General features: G+C 45.7%; 1 protein-coding gene across 1 annotated transcript in view; it reads left to right on the top strand.

Moving 5' to 3' along the window:
• The window catches only part of sdha (succinate dehydrogenase complex, subunit A, flavoprotein (Fp)), a 70,239-nt gene that overhangs the window by 42,145 nt on the left and 2,336 nt on the right, over positions 1–25,758 (top strand). Inside the window, exons 6-8 of the mRNA XM_085993356.1 lie at positions 7,191–7,309; positions 10,445–10,556; positions 13,903–14,033. Coding sequence (XP_085849482.1) covers positions 7,191–7,309; positions 10,445–10,556; positions 13,903–14,033 — 362 coding nt within the window. The remainder of the gene's footprint in view (positions 1–7,190; positions 7,310–10,444; positions 10,557–13,902; positions 14,034–25,758) is intronic.

Genomic DNA, 25,758 nt, shown 5'->3' with positions numbered 1-25,758 from the left:
GTGCAATCCCTCAGTGCCCGTTGTTACAGTGCCTTTGCCTACTCTAGTGCTCCTACGAAGTGTTGGCCCAGTGGCTGCAGCAGGGCTGGTGGAAGGCTGCTGAGTGCCCGTGCAAGAGACTTCAGATGGTCTTGCAGGATGCCCTTGACCAGCTCTGGGCCTGGAAAGCCCGGCTGTAGACTGCACCACCTCAGCATGGGCGGCAGCAGTCTAGGCTGGCTGGATGACAGGCAGCGACAAGGGCAATGGCGGAGTGGCAGTGGTGGGAGCAGGAATGCTGTCATCCTGCGTGAGGATCGCAGCTTTCTGCTCCACTGACCCACTGCCACTTCCCCAGGGCAGCACCTCAGCATCACTACCTATCTGCTGGAGCACAGATTGCTGGCCTGCTGCAACACCGTGAAAGCCCCAGTGGATGGTGGTCGACCCAACCACAATGGCAGCAGTCAGAGCTTGCGTGGCATCAAGCTGTGACTGCACGAGAGCAGTCTGAGAATTGATGGCACCAAGCATAGACTGCATTACAGCACTAAGACGTTGCGTGGCTTCTGCCTGTGCTGCAATGGAAGCTGTGACATCGCCCATCACACACGGCAGGAGGTCTGGGTTGCCACGGTCTCTCTGGGAGTCCACCATCCTTTGCAAACTGCAAATGATGGGCTTCATGGTGTGCCCTGAGCTCTGTGCAGTGTTGAAGGCATGCTCCTTACCATTGCAGAGAGGCTCTCAGGCACCCTTGCCATTGCACCTATCATCTCCATGTGCGTGCCCATCACCCTTCTTCTAAATGCCTCCCCATCGAGGTCCTCATCTGAGTCCTGTGCAGCAGAACTTGCCCTCCGGGGAGCTGACTCCCGAGCTACACTTTCCCCCTGGCCTAGCTGCAGCCCACTCATTCCTGGTGCATCACCTGTGCAGATCCCACTACTATACTAGCCTCTAAAGAATGCGTAGTGCCAGTATCTGAGCTGGTGCCTGTGGGTGAGACATGCGGTGTTTTCTTCGTCGTCCTCCTCCTCTTCCGCCTCGCTCTCTATGGTACCCTCAGACAGGCTGCTCAGCTGCTTGCTCATTATCTGAAAGCATAAAGGCACAAGAGTTGGGTTAAGGTGGGGGGGGTGATGGCAGGAAGGCTGAAAGGCATGCATACAGCATGATTAGCTGGAAAGTGGGAAAGGCTTGTGGGGGAAGTGGGATAAGGAGGAGTAGGGATGAACATACTGTTGTTGTCCCCAAGGGGGTCAATGTCATCTGTGGCCACGGCGCCCATCACCTGGCACCCAATGATTTGCAGCACTCTTTCCTCCAGCTCGGAAAGTACGCACCTGCTCCCACCTGTTGTGAGCGACCTTGGCCAGCAAGAGAAAGGAAAGTGTGTGAAGCAATGTCTTTGGGAGATGCGCCTGCAATAGTTGAATAGCTGTCATTGTGTGCAAGGTGTGAGATATGGGTGTGAGTGTTGGTAGGTGGAGATTGTTGGTGGGTGAGTGCTGTGGGTGTGGTGCTTTGGGCAGTATGTGAAGATTGTGGTTCAGATGGTGGTATGTAGCATTTGTTGAAGCATTGACTCACCCTGACCACCCAAGTGAGGTCATTAAATTTCTTCCTGCACTGTGTGTGGGTCCTGGGGATCACAGTGCTGCCCAAGACCTGCTGAACTACCTCCCTCCACATGGTGCGGAAGACTTGCGGCGAGGGCCTGCTGCCACTTGACGGGTACAACACTGCCCTCCATCTCTCTACAGCGAGGACCAAGGCCTCTAATGCTTGGTCGCAGCATCTGCGAGCTCGCTCCCTGGGCTGTTGATTTGCCATAATGACACCTCCTTCAGTGGTCCGGTTCCTTCTCCTTGGCGTTCTGCTGCTTGCTGAGACAGCTGCAGAACCAGCAATGCTAAGAATGAGGTTCTGCAGCATGATTGAACCTCCCCTTTACGAAATGGAAAGAGCCTGTGGCAATGATGTCTAACGATTAGACTGCACCTGAAATTGTTTAGCGATTTGAGTCTAACGCCACTGAGCTAGGTCATTAGTGCTTGGTTTAGCACTCCCGTCCTTTTTTGAGCACTAACGTAATTTAGCACTAACGAGATTCATTAGCGCCTACCGCTAAATCTCAAACTTTTCAGAAGTTGGTGCCCATTCCTGGGCTAAAATGAATTTCTCCCCCATGTCTTTACTTATACTGATTTCTTTAAGTTCCTCAATCTCTCTAGACCCTTGGTTCCCCATTATTTCCAGAACGTTTTTTGTGTTTTCTACCATGAAGACAGATACAAAGTATTTGTTTAATGTCTCTGCCATTTCCTTATTGCCCATTATAATTTCTCCTGTCTCTGCCTCTAATGGGCCCACGTTTACTTTCATTAATCTCTTCCTATTTACATACCTATAGAAACGTTTGCAATCTGTTTCTATGTCTCTTGCTAATTTACTTTCATTTTTTCTCTTTCCTTATCAAGTTCTTTGCTGAATTCTAAAATCCTCCCAATCCTCAGGCTTACTACTTTCTTTTGGCAACATTATAAGCCTCTTCCTTTGATCTAATACCATCTTTAACTTCTCTTGTTAGCCACGTTTGGACCACTTTTCCTGTGGGGTTTTTGTGCCTTAAAGGAATGTATATTTGTTGTAAATTATGTATTCTTTAAATGCTAGCCATTGCTTGTCTACCATCATACCTTTTAATATAGTTTCCAAATCTACCTTAGCCAGCTCACCCCTCATACCTTTGTAGTTTACTTTGTTTAGATTTAAGACCCTAGTTTCGGACTTAACTAAATTACTTTCAAACTCAATTTAAAATTCCATCATATTATGGTCACTCTTTTCTAAAGGCTCCTTTAGGGTTATTAATTAACTTTTTCTCATTGCACAATACTAGATCTAAAATAGCCCGTTCTCTAGTTGGTTCCTCAACATACTGATCCGGAAAACTATCTTGTATACATTCCATGAACTTGTCCTCCACAGTATTACAGGAAACTTTTTTATCCGGCACCGACAGGACCGGCATGGTGCCGGTTGATCAAAAAGTCCGGATTACAGAGAGGTATACTTACTAAGGTACGAGAGCCCCTGTACACGGCCACAGATCCAGGCGTCCCTGTTGCATGGCAACAGGTGCAGGAACCTCGGTTACACGGCCACAGATCCAGGAACCCCGGTTACACGGCCACTAATATGAAATAAAACTTACCTGAACCTATTCCTGAATTTTGCCGGTTAAGAGAGATTTCCGGTTATTTAGGTGCCGGTAAAAAGAGAGTTTCCTGTACTGCAAATTTGGTTTCCCCAGTCTATATGTAGATTAAAGTCCCCCCATGATTACTGTATTACCCTTGTTACATGCGCCTCTAATTTCCTGCTTTATACTCTGCCTGACATTACAACTACTGTTTGGGGGCCTATAAACAACTCCCAACAATATTTTCTGCCCCTTGCTGTTTCTTAGCTCCACCCAAACTGATTCTACTTCTTGATTTTTCTGAGCCAAGATCCTTTCACTCTGCTGTCTTTATCCCATCCTTTATTATCAGGGCTACCCCTCCTTTTCTATTATGCCTATCTCTTCTAAGAGTTAAATATCCTGGAATATTTAGTTCCCAACCTTGGTCACTTTGCAACCACGTCTCCATAATGACCATTAGATTAAACCTATTAATTTCTATCTGCACTATTAATTAATCTATTTTGTTGCGAATGCTTCGCGCATTCAGCTTTATGCGCATTTGACTTTTTTCTATTTTTCCCTGATGTCACCATAGTCACTGATGTCCTATTACCTTTGTTACTTTCTCTGTCCCTTCCTGACCCACTCTGCTTATTTTTACCCAAAACTCTGCTCTGCTCTAGAGCCTTGACATTTCTCTTGCTGCTTTTAAATTTACTCTTTCCTGAATCATCCCTCTCCCCCCTTCATTAGTTTAAAGCCCTGTCTACTGCCCTAGTTATTCGATTTGCCAGGACACTGGTTCCAGCCCGGTTTAAGTGAAGTCCATCCCTACAGAACAGCTTCCTCTTTCTCCAGTACTGGTGCCAGTGGCCCATGAAGTGAATCCCCTGCCTCCCATACCACTTTTTCAGCCACGCATTTAACCTTCTAATCTGCTTATCCCTATGCCAATTGGCACGTGGCTCAGGTAACAGTCTACAGATTATTACCTTTGAGGTTCTGCTTTTTAATTTGGACCCCAACTCCTCAAACTCTCTCAGCAGAACTTCAGTCCTATGTCGTTGGTTCTTACAGTGGCTCCAGTACAGTGCCTGCACACTCCTAGATGAACCTTCAAATGCAATGTGCTCATGGCTCCTTTAAATATCCCGACTGAAAATGTGTCATTGATGACGTCATTCGACCCACACCAATTAATAGATAACACGCAGGGCTGCCTTAATAGGCGCCATTAACGGAAAGTCGATCTCTGGAGCAGAATGGAATGGGCAGCGGGGTCATGACCGACCCACTCAGGTACAGAAAATTCCGGGCAATGGTTCCTGACTGGGTAACCACCACCATTTTTAGTTTTCAAAAAGGCCTCATTACTCAGCTTATTGTAGAGCCTTCTCCCAGAGTACTCCCAAGAGATCTTTTCATTGGATTTTAATCAAATTTTCCCTGCCTCTGCATTCCATTGTAAAACGTCACAGCCAACAACCAGCAAGGTTTGGTTTCAGTCTGTTCTTTAACACCTTCTTTCCTCTGGCAATCGGTGCGTTATTAGCAGATTTTTGCTGAGCTAAGTGATCAATTTTGGAAAACTGGCGTGTGTTTGTACTATAGCAAAATACTGCGGATGCTGGAAATCCGAAATAACAACAGAAAATGCTGGAAAAACTCAGCAGGCCAGGCAACATCCGTGGAGAGTGAAATAGAGTCAACGTTTCAGGTCGAAACCCTTCGTCAAGTCTGAAAAAGCGCAGGAAATGTACATTTACCTGTACTTCTTGCAATCTAGTATTCGCTGCTCACGATGTGGTCTCCTCTACATCAGGGAGACCAAATGCAGATTGGGTGACCGCTTTGCGGAACACCTCCGTTCAGTCCGTAAGGGTGACCCCGAGCTTCCGGTCGCCTGTCATTTTAATTCACCGCCCCATTCCCACTCAGACCTCACCGTACTCGGGCTCTTGCATTGTTCCACGGAAACCCAACGTAAGCTCAAGGAACAGCACCTCATCTTCCGATTAGGCACTTTACAGCCTTCCGGACTCAATATCGAATTCAACAATTTCAGATCATAACCTCGGCCCCTATTACATTTTTACATATATTTTTTATCCACACCTTTGTTTTGGCCCTTCCCCCTTTTTTTCTCTCCCACATGGCAGCTGTCTCTCATTCTGCCAGCGCATTTCTAGTCTAGAGCCGTCTTTTGTCTCTCCACTAGTCCTATCACCATCTCGTCTCGTTTTGAATACCTCTTAATGTCTCTTCACTTCTCTTTTGTTCTCTCATCCCCATTTCCCAGCCCCCAAACTGGCCTCTTAATCTGTTTCATTTCCTGTGCTTTTTCAGTCTTGATGAAGGGTTTCGACCTGAAACGTTGACTCTATTTCTCTCTCCACGGATGTTGCCTGGCCTGCTGAGTTTTTCCAGCATTTTCTGGTGTGTTTGTACTTGTTTATTTCACCAAACTTCATAACCTCCTCATCTCGCACTGTTACTTTTACGCTGCAAACCTTGGGTATTCCTTACCCACAAAGCTAAATATTTAACGTGGGCACGACTGAAACTGCTGCTTTGAATTTTCAGAGCAGTGAAACATCCAAAAATTGCCTAGGTGGCGGTGATAATGAACTTCTGTCAGAGATCCACAGGGCCAGCTGCATAAAATGCTAGTGTGAAAGCGTAAAGAATAATAAAAAATATCTGCAGGGAGAGAGAGAGGAAAAGGAAAAGTTGGCTGTATGATGTTTTTGATTTCCCGTGATATTTTTGAAAGCTTTAACCTGTTAACTAGTTTTGTTTTACAAAAAAAACTTTCACTTAGTCCAAACGTGTAATACTTTTCATTTGGGATTCCCCAAATTCTATTGGCCAAAATACAATGCAGCAAATTTGAGAAGTTACAGCTTTGCAGTTTTTAACATTTCATTTCCAGTGGATGATTCCCAGTCTCACAGCTGAAATGTTACTGCCAAAGAACTGTTTGTTTCAGGGTATGTTGCTTTGTGCTCGCCATGTCTTTGAGTCAGTGATTTGGAGATTAAATGTAATGGTCATTTTACTGACCAGTCATATAACTAATAATGTGCGTCTGATCGCTACGCACCTTTATTCCCCCCCCCCCCCCCAACCATACGCACCATAATCTTTATTACCCCCTCCCCCATAACTTTTCATTTAGAGTAATACTGTTTTTCCTTGCTTTTACTGCCTTGTGATCTTCGCACATATTTCCCCATACAAATCAATAGCCTTCCTGATCAGAAATTAATCTAGAATCAGTTTGAATTGTGGAAAGTTTTTTTTTCCCTACAGTAAAAGTGAAATTACCTGACATGGATGTGGCTCTCAGCATTGTACTGTACATTTTTGCCATTTAAAAAGAAAAACTTGCATTTGTATAGCGTCTTTCACATCCTCAGCTTTGTAACCAATGAATTACTTTTGAAGTGCATTCACTATTACATGGCAGTCAATGTACTTGCAATAAGGACCCCAAACAGTAAATGATCAGGATGACCAGACTAACTAGTGTTATTTGAGGACATTGAGCAAACCCCCTGCTTTTCAAACAGTGCCATGAGCTGCAAGACATGTCACCTGAAAGACAGCACCTCCGACAGTGCAGACCTTCCTTATTACTGCACTGAAGTATCTGACTAGGTTACGTGCTGGAGTCTGTAGCGAGGCTTGAACCCACAACCACCTGACTTTTGCGGTTAGAGTGCTACCAACTGATCCCAAGTGGTACTTTTCAGTGATTGCTTTGTTTTATTGTGGTAAGCTCAAGTTTTACACCTAGCCAGTTCCGACATTGAGAACAGATCAGTTCTCTGCTGCTCTTAATACATTTTACGATGGAATTTGAAAGATTTTGGAGATGTTGGGGAGTTAAAAGAATATTATTTCCTTTGTGGAAGAATTATTTTCAGATCTCTTCCCAGCAGAATTGAATTAATTCTGTGCTTTCAAAACCGATTCTTGGAATCTGAAGTACTCTTATTTCTTGCTCTGAATTCAGGTGAAGCTGTCGCACCAATTAATCCAAATGCTGGAGAGGAGTCGGTGGCCAACCTTGACAGACTGCGATTTGCTGATGGAGGCACTCGCACATCAGAGCTCCGAATTAACATGCAGAAGGTGAGGGAAGGGAAACAGCTTTCAGAATTTCCCCAGTTTATATATTTTTGTTGACATTTTTGTGCTGTACAAGATTATTGGCGCCACAGCTGAAAGTGTAAAGAGCTTTCTATTTTTAAACAACTTCTGCTCATCAGGGTGATGAGTATTAGTGCTTTTATGAATATACATGTAACATCACCTTTGAGACCTGGTTTCTAACATATTGTGCTAGTCTTTAGATTTTAGTATCATAAGGGGATGTTTGATTTGTTAACGTAGATGATCAGTGATGTTATATATGCATTTATTTGAGATGTAGAAATTACTCTTGTATAATATTCTAGCTACGTTTTAGATGTAATTGTAGTACAGTAATTCAGATGGTTTGCAGAACAATCACTTTGTGACTAGTGCAGGCACCTGCTGAGTCAAAGGATTTATTGCTCAGTTACTGAGAGTTTTACCTGGTTAAACCTCAGGCCTTCAGTTAAGGAACACCATCATTTGGTGCCTGGAACTGTTATTTGTAATCATTGCTGCATGTAACTAGGAACCTGAATTTTTTGAAGAGGTGATTAAAGTAGTGGACAGGGGAATGTCTATGGATGTTATTTATACGGACTTCCAGAAGGCATTTGATAAAGTCTCACATAAGAAACTGTTAACTAAAGTAGAAGCCCACGGAATTGAGGGCAAATTATTGACCTAGTTAGGAAATTGGCTGAGCGGCAGGAGACAGGCAGTGGGGATAATGGGTAGGCACTCAAATTGGCAGGGTGTTGTGGCCTCAACTATTCATAGTATTTATTAACGACTTAGATGATGGCACAGAAAGTCATATATCCAGATTTGTCAATGACACAAAGATAGGTGGCATAGGCAGTGTAGATGAAAGCATAAAATTACAAGGGGATATTAATAGATGAAGTGAATGGGGAAAATTGTGGCAAATGGATTTCAATGTAAGCAAATGTGAGGTCATCTACTTTAGACCTAAAAAGGATAGGACAGGGTACTTTCTAAATGGTGAAAAGCTAAAAACAGTGGAGGTCCAAAGAGACTTGGGGGTCCAGGTACACAGATCATTAAAATGTCATGAACAGGTACAGAAAATAATCAAAAAGGCTAATGGAATGCTGGCCTTTATATCTAGAGGACTAGAATACAAGCGGGTAGAAGTTATGCTGCAGCTACACAAAGCCCTGGTTAGACCACACCTGGATTACTGTGAACAGTTCTGGGCACCACACCTTAGGAAGGATATATTGGCCTTGGAAGGGAGTGCAGTGTAGGTTTACCAGAATGATACCCGGACTCCAAGGGTTAAGTTACGAGGAGAGATTGCACAAATTATGATTGTATTCCCTAGAATTTAGAAGGTTAAGGGGTGATCTGATCGAAGTTTTCAAGTTATTAAGGGGTACAGATAGGGTAGATAGAAACTATTTCCGCTGGTTGGGGATTCTAGGACTAGGGGGCATAGACTAAAAATTAGAGCCAGACCTTTCAGGAGTGAAATTAAGAAACGCTTCTACACACAAAGGGTGGTAGAAGTTTGGAACTCTCTTCTGCAAATGGCAATTGATGCTAGATCAATTGTTAATTTTAAATCTGAGATTGATAGCTTTTTGTTAACCAAAGGTATTAAGGGATACGGGCCAAAGGCAAAGGCCAAATGTATGTTAACATTCGCGCCTCACAAGTGTCATAGAATGACTATCTCCAACAAGCGAGAGTCTAACCACTGCCCTTTGACATTCAACCAGAAACTTAACTGGACCAGCCACATAAATACTGTGGCAACAAGAGCAGGTCAGAGGCTAGGTATTCTGCAGCAAGTGTCTCGCCTCCTGACACCCCAAAGCCTTTCCACCATCTACAAGGCACAAGTAAGGAGTGTGATGGAATACTCTCCACTTGCCTGGATGAGTGCAGCTCCAACAGCACTCAAGAAGCTCGACACCATCCAGGACAAAGCAGCCCGCCTGATTACCACCCCATCCACCACCTTAAACATTCACTCCCTCCACCACCGGCGTACCGTGGCTGCAGTGTGTACGATCTACAGGAAACTTTGTGTTATCCAGCACCGATGGGACCGAGCTGTTGCCGTCCCATCAAAACTGCCGGACAAACCAGCGCTAATGTTGAAACATATGAAGCTTTTGAGCTCCGTATCTAGCAACAAACCCACAGCTTCTAAACAGTCGGCCGTACCTTGCAAGCGTCTCTGTAGCTTAGCAACAGCTTCAGCGAGACCTTGCAGAGCCTGACTGGTGGGAAAAAAAGCAACGAAAAGAAAAAAAACCTAACGAAATGGCTCCTGATTTTTGCCGGTGGATCGAGCATTCCGGACAGTTAACCTCCGGATAAACTAAAGTTTCCTGTATATGTACTGCAGCAACTCGCCAAGGCTTCTTTGACAGCACCTCCCAAACCCACGACCTCTTCCACCTAGAAGGACAAGGGCAGCAGGTGCATGGGAACACTACCCCCTCCAAGTCACACACCATCCTGACTTCGAAGTATATCACCGTTCCTTCATTGTTGCTGGGTCAAAATCCTGGAACTCCCTACCTAACAGCACTGTGGGAGTACCTTCACCACACGGACTGCAGTGGTTCAAGAAGGTGGCTCACCACCACCTTCGCAAGGACAATTAGGGATGGGCAATAAATGCTGGCCTTGCCAGTGACGCCCACATCCCATGAACAAATAAAAAATAAATAAATACTGGCCACAGCTCGGCCATACAGTGAAATTGGTTCCTTCCACTGCTGAAATGCCAAATTTTTCTCCTAAAGTATGATTACAAAAAAACTTTCCTGATGAACTCCTTATATATTTCACGTGTTCGGTTTCTCTTAGCTTGGCATCCTAAGCAGAGTGTTAGATACCCTGGCTCAAGTCAGTTCCTGTCATATTCAGTGGCGAAGGAAATGTTAAAAGGATATATGTAAATATTTCATATATACGGACATTGATCAGTATAAATGAGAGGGAAAAATGTTTTTTTGTTTAAATTGATATCCTTTACATAAAATTTTCATGCTCGTTAGCAAGCAGGAACTTGATGTGATTAATTCACGCTGCTCATTGAAAGGCTGTACTTGGACTGGAGATTGATGTACCTTTAATTCCTTCCTTTTACAGTGCATGCAAAGTCACGCCGCCGTGTTCCGCACAGGCTCTGTGCTAAAAGAAGGGTGTGAGAAGTTGAGCGATTTGTATGATTCTCTGGATAACATCAAGACATTTGACAGAGGTAGATGTTTTCCTTTTTTTTTGCCTGCTGAAATTCACTTATTTGTCACAGTAGTGATTGCCATCAGAATGTTAGATGGCACAACTGTGCACCAAAGGGTTAATTTTCAGAGGATCCTCGCTACACATGAGCGTGGGTTAGAGATAGGGCTCGGCTCCAATTCTGCCAGCTGCTCACTCCGCTAGCAAGTCTCCACATCAACTGTAAAATTTCTCAAAATTACCCCTCAAGTTATTGGATATTCACACAATTATTAGTGAATCTACTTAAGCGTTTTATTTTACGCATATGTAGGGTTGGGATTAGAATTTTTAAATCTCTGTTGTATTACTGTAATACGAATTGATTCCAGAGCCCCTCAGTCATTTTACAAAGATGCTAGCTCAGGGTGCACAGAACTCTCTGCCTGCGTCAGCGCTGCAAGAATTAATGCAGAACCAAATTTCAAGTGTTCCAATTTTACAGCTTTGCAAACCATTATCTCTTTTATTTCAGTGGTAGGGCAAACTTAAAAAAAATTTCTTCAGGATGTGGGCGTCGCTGGCAAGGCCAACATTTATTGCCCATCCCTAGTTGTCCTTGAGACGGTGGTGGAGGTGGGCCTTTTTGAAATGCTACAGACCATGTGGTGAAGGTGCTCCCACAATGCTGTTAGGTAGGGAGTTCTGGAATTTCGACCCAGTGACGTTGAAGGACTAGGGATGGTGTGCGACTTGGGGAACTTGGAGGTGATGGTGTTCCCATGCACCTGCTGTCCTTGTCCTTGTCCTTCTAGATGGTGGAGGTTCTGGGTTTGGGAGAGCTGCCAAAGAAATCTTGCTGAGATGCTGCAGTACATCATGTAGATATGCCGAGGCTGCCGTGTGCACTGTCAGTGGCGGAGGGAGTTGATGTTTAATCTGGTGAATGGGGTGCTGATCAAGTGGACTGCTTTGTCCTGGATGGTGCTGAGCCTCCTGCATGATGCTGCTGATATTTATTTCAAATAGGGAAAATATATGCCTCTGTCTTAGAAGCCCCAAATTTATTGTGATTACTTTTAATAACAGCAGATAATGAAACACATAGGGGTCGATCTTCCCGCAGGTGCGGGGAATTGTCGGGTTCCCCGAATGTCGGGGTTCCCACACGAATTTAAATGGGTCTGTCACATCGATGCAATTTTCCCTCAATTGGCCAATTCATTTCCAGCATGTGGGCACCCTTGCTAATTGACTGTTTCCAGTCAGAAAGCCCCACAGTATGATGTCATCATTCGTGGTGCTTTCAAGGTCCACAGCAAGCACTGCATCCTCTGAAGGCTTCCAAACGAACCATACAGGATGGCAGATGAACCTGCAGCAGCTGTGGCCAGTGCCAGACCCCGAGCTGCCTCCAAATTCGATGAGGCTTCACTGCAGGCTTTATTGGATGGGGTTAGGGCCCACAGGGAGGTCCTCTTCCCTAGGCCAGGGAGGAAGAGGCCTCCCACTGAGACCAAGGCTGCATGGATGTCAACTCGCTGGGAGTCACCAGAAGAGCCTTGGCATTACATCTCTAACTCCTTCCTTTACTCCCCCCCAGAGCCCCAGTCCCCACTGTGGAGGAGGAAGAGGCTGAGCAGCCAGACTCCTCAGAGGAAGCTCCAACCTCTGAGGGCGCAGCATCAGCAGAAGTAAGCGCACCCAGCATCAGCGCAGACACTCTCACCTCGGGGGGACCTTCGGGACATAGAGTAGTTTTGTCACCTGGTGTTTCACAGCTCACAAGTGAGCATCAGCAGATTGTAGAGACAGGGACAGCAGTGGAGAGTCCTCGTCGGAGGGCGCAGGACTCTGCCAGCTCAGCTCAGCTCAGCTGCATGTCGACCCTCTGCCTCTGGGTCCATCCGCAAGAGAAGAGGTGATGGATCTCCATGCACAGATGCAGGAGTCTCTGGCAGGCTTTGTCTCCAGGGTCGCTGCGAGTGTGGAGCGAATGGAGGAGTCCATAGCGAAGACGAGCTGAGCCTTTGCGTAGTCATTGGCACATGAACGCATCACCATGGAAAGGTTGGCACCCTCCATGGAGGAGATAAGTCGCCAGGGTATGGAAAACATGGTGAGTGTTCATAATAGAATGACATCTCTTGAGGAGCGATGGGCATCCATTGAACAGAGAAACCAGACCTTCATGGAAGTCCTTCTGAGTAGGACTGCCAATGCAGATACGGGTCCCCATGGCCCCCTGATGCGCAGCAAGGTGCTCTCAAGCCACATCCAAGCGCTGGCCCCTTCTGGCCTGTGCAGCTTCAGGTGAGTGAGCAGCAGCCTGGTGCTCCTGGTGCCCATCCTGCTGTTCCTGGTTCTGCTGCTGACACCTCTGCTGCTGGAGATCCTCTAATGGCATGAAGGGAAGGAACAAAAGGCCTCCCATACTTCTGGTAGATGCCTCCGTTGAGGAAGCGCTGAGTGAGGGTGCCGAGAGGTGCTTCCCAAGAGCTCACATTGGAGAAGTGTGTGAGGCTCCAACCTTCCACAGCTGTGCCTAAGCCTGGAACAAGTTGCCCCAAGCCTGAAACAACAAGGTCCTGCAACCTACAAATGTTGTCTGATTAAATCTCTTCTTTCCTGATTGACCTGCAGCTGGTAGTAAGCGAGCCGATATTGTTCACGCCAGGTTTCATCAGCGGGGTTCCCACCAGGTGTGTTTAACGTGGGGAAAGGCTGAAAATAGCAAGGGCTCCTTAAAATGGCATTATAGATGCCAATTATTGGTGATTAGGCTGCCTAAAGACCAGTCCCGCCTGCTACGGGCGGGACTGATTCGGGTCGGTTGAAATGCCGGGGTGAAAGTCGGATGGGGCGGGGAATCAGGCGGGGTGGGGGGGGGCCGCGACCTCCTATTTTTGCGATTTTTGATTTATTTCCCCCCCCCCACCACGCCTGAATCCCTGCCTGACGGCTCGAGGAAAATTGGCCCCATAGTGTAGTGGTAACTGAACTGGATTAGCAGCTCAGAGGTTAAAAGTTCAAATCCCACCATGGCAAATTGTGAAATTGAATGTAATAAATCTGGTAAATTGCAGGCTGGCACCAGGAAAGCAAATTGACCATTAATGCTGCCAGATTGTTATAAAAGCTCAAGGAAATCGTTCTGGCTATATGTGACTCTAGACCACACAATGTGGTTGATTTTTGATTCCCTCTGAAGTGGTTTAGTAATCCACTGACCAGGGCAACTAGGGTCAAGCATTAAATTCACCATTATCAGCAACACCCACATCCCAAGAACAAATTTAAACAATGATTTGTGTCCTGTTCAAATGTGCAGTAAGTTTACCAAATGAGTACTTTGTGTTTAACAAGAGCTGCATTCTTTGTTTCAGGTATTATTTGGAACTCTGACCTGATTGAGACCTTGGAGCTACAGAATTTGATGCTCTGTGCTCTACAGACTATCTATGGTGCGGAGGCTCGCAAAGAGAGCAGGGGAGCACATGCCAGGGAGGATTTCAAGGTTTGAGTAATCTGTTTGACAGTGTTGTGAAGATCATACAGCACAAACTGGCTGGGTCAAATGTATCTGAAGTACTGTACTGTCAAATGAGTTACTGCCAGTTACTGAGTACAGATGCGTTTTTTCACAATTTACCATGAGTAGAAAGAGCCCGAACAGATACCATTAAATCTACTCCACATGACTAGTGTTATGAAAGTCCAGCAGTGATTCACCAGGATGATACCTGGGATAAAGGGACTGAGTGACGATGGGAGAATGCATAAACTAGGATTATGTTCAAAACTGGAGATGAGGTTAAAGGGTGATCTGATTGAGGTATTAAAATAATGAAGGGTAGTAAGGGAATGGGCTTTCCCTCTAGTTGAGGTGTGCAGAACAAACAACATTTTAGGATTCAAGCTAAGATGGTTAAAAGCAGATTTGGGGGAAACATCTTCACACAAAAGGGTTTTAAGGATGTGGAACACACTGCCCCAGAAGGCCATACAAGTGTTTAAAAGAGAGATTGATGCTTACTTGGGAAGTAGGAGCATTAACGGGCATGAGCAAGAGCACTGAATTATGATTTTAAAAGTAGAGGTGCCATGTGTAGCAGAATTATGGAGTAGGCTCAATGGGCTACTCAAAGCTGTAATTGATGTGGGTAAAGAGACCCACGTTGACTCTTTACTTGAGTAGCTACAAACATAGTTGTTGCTTCAGGTTCAATACCTTTTAATTCTTCAGTCAGTATGCAAAGCACTTTACAAGCAGAGTAGATTAAACAGATACAAGTACAGAAATGTAGACATGCACTTCACTATTCCCTCGCTACACTAACTTTTCTAAGCACAAAATGTCTGTTTTTATTATTCTTGTCCCCTTACTAAACTTGAATCTGCCTCTTCTCTCATGATTGGATTCCTTCTGTCACCTGATTTAACATGACACCACCCCTTTAGTAACCTTCCCATGGTGTCCATGTTGAACCCCATGTCACGTAGCATCCCTTATCTCATCTGCTCCCAAAATGTTATGGCCAGAATTTTCCCCTAAAAGAAACTGGTGGTTTTGAAGTGTGGGGGCAGTTAAATTGTTAAAAATGGGATTCCCGACCTGATCCCACCTCCAACCTGCCCACTTCCGATATTGACGGAGGCAGGACAGGAGGCGGGCATCCAACCCGCTCCCAGGGGGCGGTACCTTAATTTAAATGTTGTAATGAGGCTGGCAACCTCTTTTTTTCACCACCATTTTGTGTTTAACTGCCTGTGGACGGGTTTCACACAATTCGTGAAACCGGCAGTTAAACCGAGACGGGGACTGCTGCATCCAGGAGGTAAGCGGCTTTATACCTATCTCCTCGATCCAGGGTCCCTACCTAACCCACTTCCTGTGATCGGAGACCCCACCATGAGGCCTCCAATTGCCTTCCCAGACCTCCAATCCCCACCATGAAGCCTCTCTCCCCCCCCCCCCCCCCCCACCAATGATGCTGAGGCCAGCCACAATCCTCCAGTGGCCGGCCCCGATCCTCTCTCTTCCCCCCCACCCCAGACTCCCCCCACCCCAACCCAATCTAGCCCATGCCAATCCTCCAACCCCCTCCCGATCACCTACCCCCTGCCGATCCTCCAGCCGACCCCCGACCATATCGACCCCCACCCCCCCACGATCATGCCGAACCTGCGATCCCGACCCCGGTATTCCAGTATGATTTGGACAGGTTGGGTGATTGGGCAGAAGCATGGCAGATGCAATATAATGTGGATAAATGTGAGGTTATCCACTTTGGTGTCAAAAACAGGAAGGCAGATTATTATCTGAATGGCAATAGATTGGGAGAAGGGGAAGTGCAATGAGACCTGGGTGTCCTTGTGCACCAGTCGCTGAAGGTAAGCATGCAGGTGCAGCAGGCGGTTAAGAAGGCAAATGGTATGTTGGCCTTCGTAGCAAGAGGGTTTGAGTACAGGAGCAAGGATGTCCGGAACATGGGGTCACAGTCTAAGGATAAGGGGTAAGCCATTTAGGACAGAGATGAGGAGGAATTTCTTCACCCAGAGAGTGGTGAACCTGTGGAATTCTCTACCACAGAAGGCAGTGGAGGCCAATTAATATATTCAAGAAGGAGTTGGATATATTTCTTAAGGCTAAAGGGATCAAGGGATATGGGGAGAAAGCAGGGACAGGGTACTGAATTTGGATGATCAGCCATGATCTCGTTGAATGGCGGAGCGGGCTCGAGGGGCCGAATGGCCTACTCCTGCTCCTATCTTCTATGGACCGACCCCTCACATCTGCGGCCTACCTGCCTCTCAATCTGGCTGGCTGCGGGCGGGAATCCGAGGCCTTACATTGAAATCAGCCCCTGTCGTTAAAGTCAGCAGGGCCTGCGGGAAACCCGGGTTTCCCGCCCACCTCGGAAGCCCCCTAACTCACCTCCCTTGAGAAAATTCAGGCCTATCAGTCTGCTTTTCTATGTGAACAATGGAGCCTTACTTATACTCTCTGCAGCTGCATGTCCAATCTAATTTCCTAGGCAACTGTCGTAAAAAGCTCTTCTTTGGCAAATTTCTTTCAAGGTTCAGGCACGGTCTTTCAATTATGTTTCTGTATGCTAAGTTAACTTTTAACTCCCGGCAAGCTCTCTGTCAAGTTAGTTCATTTGACTCACAAGTTCATTGTAATTGTAATTATCTATGTGAATATATAAAGAAAACACATGTTAATAAACAAATGCGCACTATCTTGTAGTGTTTGCTCCCTATACTATATGCTAAGCCAGCCTTAATATCCCATCAAGCTTTCTGCCTCTTTATGTTTCAACATGTCCCATGTTCAAACAGCAAATGAAAGATTGATAGTCTTAAAACTATGGGGAAAGATTTCTTCTGTTTCAAGCGCAATAATTACTCCTTTCTTACCCAGTATGTAAGAAGCCCAACAAGAGAGTAAACACTGCTGAATCTAATAATGGGAAATGAACCAGTGCAGTTAAGAGAAGTAAGCATAGGGGAACATTAGGCAATAGCGATCACATCAGAATAAGGTTTAAGATAATGATTGAGGAAGGCATAAGTAAGACAAAGATCAAAGTAATAGATTGGGGAAAAAAGCTAATTTTGAGGGGATGAGAATGGAACTAGGGAAGATAAACTGGAAAAAATATTGACAAACAGATAGAACAGCAGTGGAAAATATTTTAAAAGGTGATCAATAGGGTTCAGGAGAAATTTATTCTGCTAAAAAACAAGAACAAGCTAACCAATGATGAAACTATGGATGAATAAAGAGGCAGCTTGGATGAGAAATTGGCTTAAGGACAGAAAACAGCAAGTTGTGGTAAATTGCTGTTTTTCAGACTGGAGGATGGTAGACAGTGATGTTCCCCAAGGGTCAGTGCTGGGGCCACTGCTTTTTTTGATATATATAAATGACCTGGATATTGGAATACGGAGTAGAATTTCTAAATTTGCCGATGACGCCAAACTTGGGGGTGTGGCAAACAGTGATGATGATGATACCAATCGACTGCCAGGACATAGAAAAGCTAGCAGAATGGGCAGACAAGTGGCAGATGGAATTTAATTCAGAGAAGTGTGAGGTGATGCATTTTGTCAGAAGGAACAGGGAGAGGCAATATAAACTGAATGGCACAGTTTTCAAGAGTGTGCAGGGACAGAGGGACCTGGGAGCTAATGTACATAGGTCCCTGCAGGTGGCGGGACATATTGAGAGTGGTTAGCAAAGCATATGGGATCTTAGGCTTCATAAATAGAGGTATTGAGTACAAAAGTAGCAAAGTTATGCTGAACCTTTATAAATCGCTGGTTAGGCCACAACTGGAGTATTGCGTCCAGTTCTGGTCACCACACTTTAGGAAGGATGTGAAGGCACTTGAGAGGGTGCAGAGGAGAGTTACCAGAATGGTTCCGGGGATGGGGAATCTTGGGTACAAGGACAGGTTGGAGAAGCTGGATTTGTTTTCATTAGAGCAAAGGAGGTTGAGTGGTGATTTGATAGAGGTGTACAAGATTATGATGGGTTTGGATAGGCTAGACGGGGAAAGGCTGTTCCCACTAGTTGATGGTACAAGGACTAGGGGACACAGATTTAAGGTTTTGGGCAAGAGATACAAGGGAGATGTGAGGAAAAACTTGTTTACGCAGCGAGTGGTGAGGACCTGGAACTCGCTGCTGATGGAAGTGGTGGAAGCGGACACACTCAATGTTTTCAAGAGGAGACTGGATAGGCACTTGCAGGACTACGGGGATAGAGCGGGGGAATGGAACTGACTGGATTGCTCTACAGAGAGCCGGGATGGACTCGATGGGCCGAATAGTGCTGTTAGGGAGTTCCAGGATTTTGACCCAGTGACGATGAAGGATCGGTGATATACTTCTAAGTCAGGATGATGTGTGACTTGGAGGGGAACTTGGAGGTGGTGGTGTTCCCATGCGCCTGCTGCCCTTGTCCTTCTAGGTGGAAGAGGTCGCGGGTTTGGGAGGTGCTGCCGAAGAAGCCTTGGTGAGTTGCTGCAGTGCATCTTGTACATGGTACACACTACAGCCACGGTGTGCCAGTGGTGCAGGGGGTGAATGTTTAAGGTGGTGGATGGGGTGGCAATCAGGCGGGCTGCTTTGTCCTGGATGGTGTCGAGCTTCTTGAGTGCTGTTGGAGCTGCACTCATCCAGGCAAGTGGAGAGTATTCCATCACACTCCTTACTTGTGCCTTGTAGATGGTGGAAAGACTTTGGGAGTCAGGAGGTGAGACACTCGCCGCAGAATACCTAGCCTCTGACCTGCTCTTGTTGCCACAGTATTTATGTGGCTGGTCCAGTTAAGTTTCTGGTCAGTGGTGACCCCCAGGATGTTGATTATGGGGGATTTGGCGATGGTAATGCCATTGAATGTCATGGGGCGGTGGTTAGACTCTCACTTGTTGGAGATAGTCATTGCCTGGCACGTCTGTGGCGTGAATGTTACCTGCCACTTATCAGTCCAAACTTGAACGTCGTCTAGGTCTTGTTGCATGCGGGCATGGACTGCTTCATTATCTGAGGAGTTGTGAATGGAGCTGAACACTGCAGTCATCAGCGAACATCCCCATTTATGACCTTATGTTGGAGGGAAGGTCATTGATGAAGCAGCTGAAGATAGTTGGGCCTAGGACACTGCCCTGAGGAACTCCTGCAGCGATGTCTTGGGGTTGTGATCACCACAACCATCTTCCTTTGTGCTAGGTATGATTCCAGCCAGTGGAGAGTTTTTCCCCTGATTCCCATTGACTTCAGTTTTACTAGGGCTCCTTCATGCCCTACACGGTCAAATGCTGCCTTGATGTCAAGGGCAGTCACTCTCACCTCACCTCAGGAATTCAGCTCCTTTGTTCATGTTTGGACCAAGGCTGTAATGAAGTCGGGAGCAGAGTGGTCTTGGCGGAACCCAAACTGGGCATCCGTGAGCAAGTTATTGGTGAGTAAGTGCCACTTGATAGCTGTGTCGATGACGCCTTCCATCACTTTGCTGATGATTGAGAGTAGACTGATGGGGCGATAATTGGCCTGATTGGATTTGTCCTGCTTTTTGTGGACAGGACATACCTGGGCAGTTTTCCACATTGTCAGATAGATGTCAATGTTGTAGCTGTACTGGAACAGCTTGGCTAGAGGCGCAGCTAGTTCTAGAGCACAAGACTTCAGCACGATAGCTGGGATGTTGTCGGGGCCCATAGCCTTTGCTGTATCCAGTGCACTCAGCCATTTCTTGATATCACGTGGAGTGAATCGAATTGGCTGAAGACTGGCTTCTGTGATGGTGGGGACCTCAAGAGGAGGACGATATGGATCATCCACTCGGCACTTCTGGCTGAAGATGGTTGCAAACGCTTCAGCCTTGTGTTTTGCACTCGTGCTGGGCTCCACCATCATTGAGGATGGGGATATTCATGGATCTCCTCCTCCCGTTGGTTGTTTAATGGTCCACCACCATTCACAACTGAATGTGGCAGGACTGCAGAGCTTTGATCTGATCCGCTGATTGTGGGATCGCTTAGCCCTCTCTATAGCATGCTGCTTCCGCTTTTTAGCATGCATGCAGTCCTGTGTTGCAGCTTCCCTAAGTTGGCACCTCATTTTTAGGTACGCCTGGTGCTGCTCCTGGCATGCTCTTCTACACTCCTTATTGAACCAGGGGTGGTCCCCTGGCTTGATGGTAATGGTAGAGTGAGGGATATGCCGGGCCATGAGGTTACAGATTGTGGTGGAATAAAATTGTGCTGCTGCTGATGGCCCACAGCGCCTCATGGATGCCCAGTTTTGAGCTGCTAGATCTGTTCTGAATCTATCCCATTTAGCACGGCGGTAGTGCCACACAACATGATGGAGGGTGTCCTCAGTGTGTAGACGGGACTTCGTCTCCACAATGACTGTGCAGTGGTCACTGCTACCAATACTGTCATGGACAGATGCATCTGTGACAGGTAGATTGGTGAGGATGAGGTCAAATAGGTTTTTCCCTCGTGTTGGTTCTCTCACCACCTGTCGCAGGCCCAGACTGGCAGTTATGTCCTTCAGGACTCGACCAGCTCGGTCAGTAGTGGTGCTACCGAGCCACTCTTGGTGACGGACATTGAAGTCCTCCACCCAGAGTACATTCTGTACCCTTGCTACTCTCAGTGCTTCTTCCAAGTGATGTTCAACATGGCGGGAGGGTGGTAGGTGGTAATCAGCAGGAGGTTTCCTTGCCCATGCTTGACCTGAAGCCATGAGACTTCATGGGGTCTGGAGCCAATGTTGAGGATTCCCAGGGCCACTCCTTCCCAACTGTATACCACTGTGCCACCACCCCTGGTGGGTCTGTCCTGCCAGTGGGACAGGACATACCCAGGGATGGTGATGGAGGAGTTTGGGACATTGGCTGAAAGGTATGATTCTGTGAGTATGGCTATGTCAGGCTGTTGCTTGACTAGTCTGTGGGACAGCTCTCCCAATTTTGGCACAAGTCCCCAGATGTTGGTGAGGAGGACTTTGCAGGGTTGACTGGGCTGGGTGTGCCGTTGCCGTGTCCGTAGTCGGTGCTGAGGTCGATGCCGGGTGGTCCGTCCGCTTTCTTCTTATTTTGTTTATAGCTAGGGCAGTTAAGAGTCAACCACATTGCTGTCGGTCTGGAGTCACATATAGACCTGACCAGGTAAGGACGGCAGATTTCCTTCCCTAAAGGACATTAGGGAACCAGATGGGTTTTTACAACAATGGTCACCATTACTGACACTAGCATTTTATTCCAGATATATTTAATTAACTGAATTTAAATTCCCCAGCTGCCGTGGTGGGATTTGAACTCGCGTCTCCGGATCATTAGTCCAGGCTAGAGAACTGGAGGGTTGCTAATGTTATACCACTATTCAAGAAAGAGGAGAGGGATAAACCAGGAAACTACAGGCCAGTCAGCCTAACATCGGTGGTGGGGAAGTTATCGGAAACCATTATCGGGGACAAAATACATTTCCGTTTGGGAGGGCATGGGTTAATCAAGGAGAGTCAGCATGAATTTGTTAACGGCAAACCGTGTCTGATGAACTTGATTAAATTCTTTGATGAGGTAATAGAGAAGGTTGATCAAGGGAGTGTAGTAGTTGTTGTACATATGGACTTTCGGAAGGCATTTGAAAAAGTACCACACAGGAGGCTTATTAAGAAGTCGGAAGCCCATGGTATTAAGGGGAAAGTGGCAGTATGGATACAAAATTGGCTCACTGACGGGAAGCAAAGGGTGGTGGTGGATGGATGTTTTTCAGACTGGGAGGTGGTTTGCAGTGATGTGCTCCAAGGGTCAGTTTTGGGTCCTTACTCTTTGCAATTTTTATAAACGACCTAGACTCGGGTGTAGGGAGCAGCATTATAAAGTTTGCAGATGATACGAAACTTGGTAAAGTAGTAGATCATGATGAGGCTTGTTATAGGCTTTTGGATGACTTAGACAGGATGGTGAAATGGGCAGAAGCATGGCAGATGGCGTTCAATGCGGAGAAGTGTCAAGTGATGCGCTTTGGAAGGACTAATATGGAAAGACATAATATAAATGGCACGATTTTGAAAAGTGTAGATGAACTGAGAGACCTTGGTGTCCATGTACTCAAATACTTAAAGGTGGCAGGGGAAGTTGATAAGCTGGTTTAAAAAAAGCAAATGGTTTACTTGGGTTTATAAATAGAGGAATAGAATATAAAAGCAAAGAGATCATGCTAAAATTTTATAAATCACTGGTCAGGCCTCAGCTGGAGTATTGTGGACAATTCTGGGCAACACTCTTCAGGAAAGATGTAAAGGCCTTAGAAAGGGTGCAGAAGAGGTTTACCAGGATGTTACCAGGGATGAAGGACTTCCATTATGAGGAGAAGTTGGAAAAGTTAAGACTGTTCTCATTGGAACAGAGGAGGTTAAGAGGTAACCTACTAGACATTTTCAAGATGATGAGCGGTTTTGATAGAGTAAATAGGGAAAAAATATTCCCTCTGGCGAGTGGGTCAATAACTAGAGGTCATAGATTCACAATCATTGGAAAAAGATCTAGAGGGGAGATGAGAATCTTTTTACTCAGAGTTGTTGGGATCTGGAACGCTCTACCTGAAAAGGTGGTGGAAGCTGATTCCAGAAATAATTTTAAAGGGAGTTGGACAAGTCCTTGAGGATGAGGCACTTACAGGGTTACGGGCAAACAGCGAGGATGTGGGACTAAACACGACCGCTCTTTCAGAACCAGCACAGGCACCATGGGCTCAATTACCTCTGGTGCTGTAAGTTTCTATGATTCTAAGTTATATATAATTCTATGTAATATCTTGCCATCGACAGCAAACAGTGAAAATATTCCCCCATAATGTAAGTACTTCTGAGAACCCTACATCTATTGCACACTGTAGCCACCGATACTTTTCTTCTTACTCCCTCCGCCAGTTACCATTTCCCAGATGACCGCAAACTTGCAAACTACTCCGTGTTCTCTCCAAATGTTTCACGTCTGGCTGTTGGTTTTAGAGTGGACTGAATTGACTCTCCTTTGATTTTTCTTTCCCTTTGTGTGAGAAAGTAACTCGCCTTTACTTGGTCATCTTGGTGTCTCAATTAAGATTGAGACTTTACTTAGAGACAGTTTGTAGCTGGCAACTATGACAGCTGATGATATCTATCTATGGCCATGAGTGGGTGAGTACGCATGGGGTATTCACCCGTAAGCCCAATGGAAGTACCAGTTTTGTGCATGCACGGGAAACCGGCACTTCCGTTCCCCTGAAAGAAGGGGTTAAGAGGTGGAACACGTGCGCAGGAGAGGCAGCGCGTGCGCATCGAACTTACGTTTTTTTTGCAGGTTTTCCCTGGAGGGTAAGTCTCCAGAAGTTAGACATGTAAAAAGCAGTCGCAAGGCCTGCTTTTTACAAGGTAAGTGGTGAATTAATTAAAATTAAAACATTTTTTCCACCAGTTTATTATTTTTAAATACTTTAAAGAAAAGTAAGTTTATTTTTAGCCCCGTTGGAAAATATAATTATTTTTTTCAAAAATTTAAATTATTGTTTAAAATAGTTCTTTCATGCAATTTATAGTTTATTTTAAAAATGTGATTTAAAAAAAAAATTATTTGAAGATTTAGTGATGTTTTGGGGCTTATAGTATTTATAGGTTTGACAGGTCTTCCTGTTAAACTTATGAATGAAGCATTCCCTACTACCATTGGCTCTACATGGCCCACCTGATCCCAGGGGACGCATCGAACTAACTGTGCCCCTGGGATACGCAAGCACTGCGCGCCGGCAGTTGGAGGAGGCCCAGGATCGCAATTCCACGGGGGCCCACAGCTCAACGGCCGGCGCGGTAGGTAAGTGCAGGTCGGGGGCTTGCATCCGCAGGAAGCCCCCGACCCAAATTTCTGGGCCAATCTCTTCGCTTTGTCCTTTCATGCTAAGTAGCTTTCAGCTAGGAACAGTTGGTTGTGATGGGTAATTGATAAAACTGAATTACTCACACCATGTTGTGTAGATATTGTCTTTATTGAGGGCTGTGTGTAAAAGCAATTTTAAAAGTTAGCTTGGAGCACTCTTGCCTCTGAGGCAGAAAGTCATGGGTTCAAGCCCCACTACAGCACCTGAGCCAACTATCTAGGCTGACAATTCAGTGCAGTACTGTCAGATGTGCTAGCTTTCAGAGGAGATATTAAACTGAAACCCCGTCTGCCTGTTGCAGGTGATTGTAAAAGATCCCTTGGCACTATTTGAAGAAGAACAGATAGTTCTCCTCCCAATATCCTGGCCAACATTCTCCAAGTGTCAGCTGTGGCATGTGTAAGCACTCTTGCTTCTGATTAAGAAGGTTGTGCTCAAGTCCCACACCAGAGACTTGAGCACAAAATTTAGGCTGACACTTCAGTGCAGGACTGAGGGAGCACTGCACTGTGGGAGGTGCCGTCTTTTGGATGAGATAATAAATCAAGGCCCTGTCTGCCCTCTCAGTGGCACTATTTGAAGAAGAGCAAGGCGTTCTCCCCAGTGTCCTGGACAATATTTATCCCTCAACCATCTTCACTAAAAAGAAATTATCTGGTCATTATCTCATTGCTGTTTGAATGCAAATTGGCTGCCGCATTTCCCTACAGTGACTACACTTCAAAAAGTACTTCATTGGCTGTAAAATACTTTGGGACGTCCTGAGGTCATGAAAAGCACTATATAAATGCAAGTCTCTTTCATTTTCAATCCTACACTACATTGCTGGTGATCTATAGAATTTATAAATCTATAAATAGATTTATTTTCCTTAACCATACGAATGCTTTCAAACACAATTTTACTTTTAATGTTTGTGCTTCGTCTCGCGCACCCCACAGTTGAACAGCCTACCAGCACCATCCAGGCTCATGCGGGATGGTTGTTCACATGGGCTGCTCGAAATAAGGAAACCTTGCACCAGTACAAGTCACCACTTTGAGGAGAAAAACAAAGTTAGAGTAATTCCAAACAAAAGTTGCAGTAAGGTGTTGGAAGAAAAGCTTCACTTTTATAGGAAATGGGGAGTGCAAGAGAAAGTAAACTGAGAGTCAATTTCTAATGATTATTAAAAGCATCCTAGTCCTCCTAATTGAATTTATTTTTGTTCTGTGAGCAAGGATGTACCTCTCTGGTTTTGGTAGCTTTTCTAATACCAGTGGGAGTCTGTTTTAGTGGGCATATTTTCAAATAGCAGTGAGGTTGTTTTAAAGAGCCTATTTTCAAATAGCGCTGGGGTTTTAGAGAGCCCATTTTTAGAGTGCCCATTTTTCAGAATGTGGCTCCTAACATAGAGCATCGCCTTCCTGGGAGCGTACGTTTGGAAATCATAAGCACGCTCCTTGTGATTTCCCACCCTCTAAAATGAATCGATAGAAATTTGTGGGAGTGTACCTGTGATACCCCAATATATGCTCCTGGCAGGGGAGGCTCCACGCCTGGACTGTGCATTCAGATAATCAGTCCCTGAGTATCTGGAAACTTGATAGTGGGAAAAGGAAAAAAGAACTTGCATTCATACAATGCCTTCCATGACCTTGGGACATCCTAAAGTGCTTTACAACCAATTAAGTTCTTTTGAAGTGTAGTCACTAGTGTAATGTAGGAAACACAGCAGCCAATTTGCGCACAGCAAGGTCCCACAAACAGCAATGTGATAATGACCAGATAATCTGTTTTAGTGATGTTGGTTGACAGATAAAT

Source organism: Somniosus microcephalus, chromosome 7, assembly GCF_052327205.1.
Source record: "Somniosus microcephalus isolate GS21.2 chromosome 7, FLI_Smic_1.0, whole genome shotgun sequence".
NCBI classification, from domain to species: domain Eukaryota; kingdom Metazoa; phylum Chordata; class Chondrichthyes; order Squaliformes; family Somniosidae; genus Somniosus; species Somniosus microcephalus.
Note: the sequence above shows the minus strand (reverse complement) of the source record. Positions and strands in the feature narration are given on the sequence as shown.